At 38.2% G+C, this 5,714-nt stretch overlaps 1 protein-coding gene across 1 annotated transcript; it reads left to right on the top strand.

Moving 5' to 3' along the window:
• Nucleotides 1–1,567: 1,567 nt before the first annotated feature.
• Nucleotides 1,568–5,415, top strand: LOC116063851 (pentraxin fusion protein-like). The gene is made up of 4 exons (XM_031318830.2): nt 1,568–1,640; nt 2,556–2,622; nt 3,197–3,404; nt 4,807–5,415. Exons 2-4 carry the CDS (start codon nt 2,571–2,573, stop codon nt 5,210–5,212), a joined length of 666 nt encoding a protein of 221 aa, XP_031174690.1. The 5' UTR covers nt 1,568–1,640; nt 2,556–2,570; the 3' UTR covers nt 5,213–5,415.
• Nucleotides 5,416–5,714: the final 299 nt, after the last annotated feature.

The raw sequence follows: 5,714 nt of genomic DNA, 5'->3' as shown, positions 1-5,714 counted from the left end.
TAGGTGTGATTCAGGGGTGAAGCTGCAACACTGTTGCATTTTTCATTTCAGACAGGATTTCAACATTGTTTCAATATTAAAACAGGGTGCAAAATGATCTAGAATCAACATCAGAGTTCGATGTTCGATGACTTAATGTTGACAACGGAATGATGAACGACTGTTTGCTATCTGGGTTAGGCCTTTGTCTGAGGTGGATATGCTGATGACACTTCAGATGACCCGAGAAAGAACAGTCACAGCCGTGTGATTTCTCCACAGTTTTGGTAAGCTGATGTGGATCCATTTGTCCTCCCATTAAACTCTCCTCCCCTTCACCCCACGGTCCGTCTGGATTTGTGGCCATCATTTTCTATGAAGCAAAAATATTCAGACAAACAAATGATAAAAAGAGTGTAAGAGAATATTACGCTGCTTTCACACCTGTAGTTAAGTGGACTAGTGCGATTCAGGGGTGAAGCTGCAACACTGTTGCATTTTTCATTTGGTTCGGTTTGCTTTCACACCACACTTTGTCAAACGCACCAAACCCTGTAAACACACGTCAAACGGCCGGGCTGTTGCATAGCAATGTAGTTCCATTGAAAAGGTCCCAGGCAACTCGCCGACACTTTCTGGTCTCAGAAATAATGGAGCAACCCCAAATTTATGTGATCTTGGGGTTTTGCTTTGGTATTTCCATCAATCAAATATTGTAATAGAAGGCAGACAGTATGAGCATCTGACAAGGCATGTTGTGGAGCATTTCATCCTTCGAATGAGAACTAATATTCACTAATAATATGTATTACCAGTAAGTCACAGCAAAAAGTAAAAGTAGCCTAATGTGTATTAGCCTACCGGTATGTCAGAGCAAGCAGTTGAGGGTTCATATTGAGTAATTTTGGCATTTTCATATTTTAATGGTAAGCTATATCACAGTTTATGGTTAAAGTTGTTTTTGTCAGTTGCAGCAGTTACAGTACAGTACGTTTGTTATTTCTTATTTTTCATCATTGCCTCTGCCGAAGTCAATCATTTAGAACAGTAAACAGTCAGTTTCACTGGAACTTCTTTAGTAGGTGTCCTACATCACTTTTTTATGGACACCGTGCAGCCAATCAGACTCTAGTATTCACCCAGACCATGGTATAAATTGCACGTTGCCTCCTCATTACACATATGATCTGAGGAGAGTTTGTGTCTGCTCATCTTTCATTCAACTACTCCCCTTTTCAGGTGTGAGTCTCCTATAATATGTGTAATTGGTTAACAGTGTTATGTGAATATGTGCTGAGGAGAGTGTTTTAACACAGTATGTTTGCACATTGTGAAGTAATGTGTCAGGGTTTGGTATTTTTGTTCTGTCTTATTGTGGTAGTCTTGTTTTTCTGTTATGTTCGGTTTCCTGTTTTATTTTGTAGTCTGTCTTGTCTCCCTTGTCTTGTTTAGTTACTTCCTGTCTTTGTTTGTTTCCCGCCTTTTTTGATTGTTCTGCCCCACCCTGATTTGTTCCACCTGTTGTATCACCTGTCTCTTGTCAGTGTTCATTACCCTGTGTATTTAGTCTCTCTGTTTTCCCTTGTCGGCTCATTTCAGTCTGTTTCCCATTCGTGTTTTTCGATTGTTCCAGCCTGGTTACCTTCCTGAGGACACTTTGTGTAAGACTCTTTTTGTTTTAATAAATCCTCTCACTGCATTTGTGTCCAAGCCTAGTCTTTCCTGACTAAACCTGACATAATGAAGTTAATTACATGACGAAGAGTAAGCTAGCCACACTAGCCTTTAGCAATGCTAACCGCGACATCATGGATGAAAGAGTGGCACTTAGTAGCCATGCAGAGACATTTTACGTGTCGTAATATGTTCTGTATACGTTTCTGTAATGTACTGAGTACTGTTAAAGGGTGTAATTGTGAGTGCTATGTTATCAGCATCATTTTATTTTGTATCTCTTGTGTATTGCCGTATTTGTTTGCTTGGTATATTTCAGTTCTGTAGTTATGCAGCAGAAGAATTGTATGTATTATGTATGTTGTATTGTGTTATATTCAGTCATTACACATCATCTGAGGAAAGTTTGTGTCTGCATCTTCCATTCAACTACTCCCCTTTTCAGGGCTGTTACATTTACAGCTTCATTGTACTATTATATCTTTATAAAATCTACTGACACTGCGTATAACTTCAAGTAATCATATTATGCTCATTTTCAGATTCATAATTGTATTGAGAGGTTATATCGTAATAGGTTTACATGGTTTAATTTTCAAAAAGAGTGCCACGCTAGCAGCTAGGCGAGCATTATAACGTGTTACAAAGTGACGCACGTTCGTCACAGAAGTAAAGGCTGGACTACAATAGAGCTGTTTGGAGCAGTTTGTGAACAGTGTTTTCTGTTGGAGATGGTAAGTCCCTTTGGGGTGGACTTTGGGCTTTTTCACTTTGTAAACCGATTACATGCACAAATCAGATATATAAAACAATAAGGGAAAAAGCCAAAAAGCATAATATGAGCACTTTAAAATAGCATTATGTGTGGAATGAGTTAAAGAGTAAAGTCTTTTTTTCTGCAGGTTTGCTCAGACAAAATGAGACTTTACGCCGTCCTGTTCCTTGTTGCCATCTCAACGATGTTGGCCGGTAATTGTATATCTTTCTTTTCCCTTGTGTCTTTATGTGGGGCACTGGTCTGCAAATGTAACTAGAGCAAAAACTATTAGTCCATTAATCAAGAGGTTGATGAAGAGAAAATAAATGGTTTTTAAACCTGTCTTTCCAGTTGAAATGAATTATTATATTTTTTCCTAGTTGACAGTTTTCTGTAGTGCTATCAGTAACTGAATATTTTGGACTTTTAGTTGGATAAAACAAGATATTTTAAGACCTGACCATAGGGTCTGGAAACAAAACGATTGAATTGAGAGTGTTAAACGGTAGTTGGACAGAAGCTCTGCTGTTAGTAGATGAGGTGCATAAGAAATAAAATCCTAAGGAGAATTTAGTATTTACATTGACAAGTGCAGACAATTAAGATGCATAAAAATTGGGCTTTAGTTGTGTTGCTTTTACACATAAGAAATACAAAAACATGAGGCAAAAAAAACGTCCTTAATTGACTAAAAACCACCCTTTTCTGAATTATACATATATTGCACATATATTTTGAACAAACACATCTAATATAGCTTGTATGTTTTTGTTTTTCTTCTCTCAGAGAGTGTGAGCATTAACACCTTGGTGTTCCCCTCGGAGACGAATAGCAGTTATGTGGAGATGGTCCCTCAGAAGCCCCTGAACCTGAGGGCTTTCACCCTGTGCATGCGCGTGGCAACAGAGCTCACCGGTAGGCGCGAGATCGTCCTGTTTGCGTACCGGACCCAACGCGCTGACGAGCTGAATGTGTGGCGTGAGCTGGACGGCAGGTAGACACAACTAAACGCCGATATTCTGACTGTAACATTTGACAATATTTAGTGATCTAAACTATGTTGTGTGTGTATGTTGTACACACCAGCCTGGTCCTACCAGACTCTCGTACGTTTCATGGGAGAAAAACGTGCTCTGCTTTATTGGCATTTCTTTAAACCAATCACAATTGCCATGGGTGGCACTAAGCGCTGCAGGGAGCCCCGGTGTGGCTGCAAAATAGCCTCTGGAAGGAACTTGTTTTGGTGGAACATTACAGTTACAACAATACCAGTTTTACTATTATAGTACTAGTATAACGATATGCTACCACTGATTCTAGTTGCTACTAGTAAGGACTACTAACGTTACTAATACCAGTACTTGTACTTCCGCTGCCTCAAAAGCCCAGAGCATACTGTTAGGATAATTACATTATCAAGAATAGATAGAAACCACTGAAGTTATATTAAAGTTTGTTTACTTGCAAGTAGAGTCAGTTTACAGTACTCACAGCATAAGTACAGAAAGTGACTAACGTAAGAATAAACAGTAGCTTATTTATGTGTGAAATACAACCATAATAGAGTTTGATGTAGTCAGTTGTTATCTTGTCAGTCGATGACATCTCCCTTATCTAGTCAGGGAGCACCTGTTCTTTCCTCAGCATCACACCGTGCTCAGACAAGGACATGCAATGGCTTCATGTTATCTTGTTTAGAGTACTCTGTATGATATTCTATACAAACGGTTCAATAATAAGAGGAAAAGTATGTAAATCATAATTTTCCTAACATATACTTAAAGATCCATTTCACCCCTGGTCACCCTGTTTAAACTACTGCCCTCATGCAGATGTTTCAGGACTATTAAATCAAAAACTGAATTGGAACATTCTTTTCCAAAAGCAATAACGGCACTTAATGGTACTTTTTAAGGATGGATCTTTTTTTCTGTTAAATTACCACTTTGATATATTTTTTGTGACTTTTAAAGGCTCTTTTATATTTTTTTTTCACCTGCTTTGCACTTTTGCAGATGTTTTGCACTGATAGGACTGCATCCAATTTCGTTATACGTGTACCACGACAATTAAGACTATTCTACTACTAGCAAGTACTACAACTGCTACTTACAGTACTTCTGCTACTACAGCTACTACTACAAGTACCGATACTACAAAGAATAATCTACTTTTGCTTACAATACTACTGTTACTACAAATGAAACTGAAATAAAATTAGCTAATACTCATAACAACAATTTTACTACTGCTACCAATAATTTTGGCATGTATTCATGAGTTATCACATTAAAAATAGTTTTATATGATCACACACTTAAGGTAATCCAGTACAATAACTATTATTTGGATGTTGCATTGTTAAACCCTCTGTACTGTTATGAATATGTGTTTAGATTGTCCTTTTACCTGGTGGATGAACCTGTATTTTTCCGAGTCCCTGATATCGGCGCCCTGCAGACCCACCTGTGTGTCACCTGGGATTCCAGCTCAGGTGCGGCAGCTCTCTTCATGGATGGGAGGAAAAGCTTGACCAAAATTTTCAAGAAGGGTCACACAGTCCAACCCAGAGGCAAGGTTATCATCGGACAAGATCTGGATAGTTACTTGGGTCCATTTGATGCCAATCAGAGTTTTGTTGGGGAGATCGGTGATATTAATTTGTGGGACTCCGTCCTCTCAGACCGCATGATCCAAGACATGTTCTCTGGGAAGAGAGTACCAAGAGGAAATGTTTTCGACTGGGAAACCACACAGCTTAAAATTAACGGGGAGGTGGTGGTTGTTAATACTCAGCAGTAGCTTTAAGGCTCACACACGACATGCTGGAATCATTTCAGAATTTCAAGTAAAGCAATATAAGGCTCTGCACATCCACATTACACCTGTATGACATACAATATATGAAGATGACTTGTTGATCAAAATGCAGGTCTGTGCTGTGATGTAATGAAGATGTAAACTCATTTCTTACACTGAGTCCAATAAAAAACGTATGCTGACAATTCTGTTGTGGTGGAATATATTACAATATTATCATTAGGGCTGGGCGATTAAGCTAATTTAAATTTTTCTTAATTACGATTTTGGCTTCCAACAATGAAACCAAGATCAAACGATTATTGTGCTGCATGGAATATGTTGAATATAGTTTACCAAAATGTTGAATATATGTTTGAGTTTTCAGTAGGTTGTGGCAGTACACTTCAACATATTTGATCTAATTTATTGTGGTCTAATGTTATATTATTCTGATTAAATTTTAGGAGTTTTAAATAGGTTGTGGAAGTGCACTAACATCACA

This window comes from Sander lucioperca, chromosome 21 (genome assembly GCF_008315115.2).
Source record: "Sander lucioperca isolate FBNREF2018 chromosome 21, SLUC_FBN_1.2, whole genome shotgun sequence".
Taxonomy (NCBI): domain Eukaryota; kingdom Metazoa; phylum Chordata; class Actinopteri; order Perciformes; family Percidae; genus Sander; species Sander lucioperca.
This window is presented reverse-complemented; position numbering and strand designations above follow the sequence as displayed.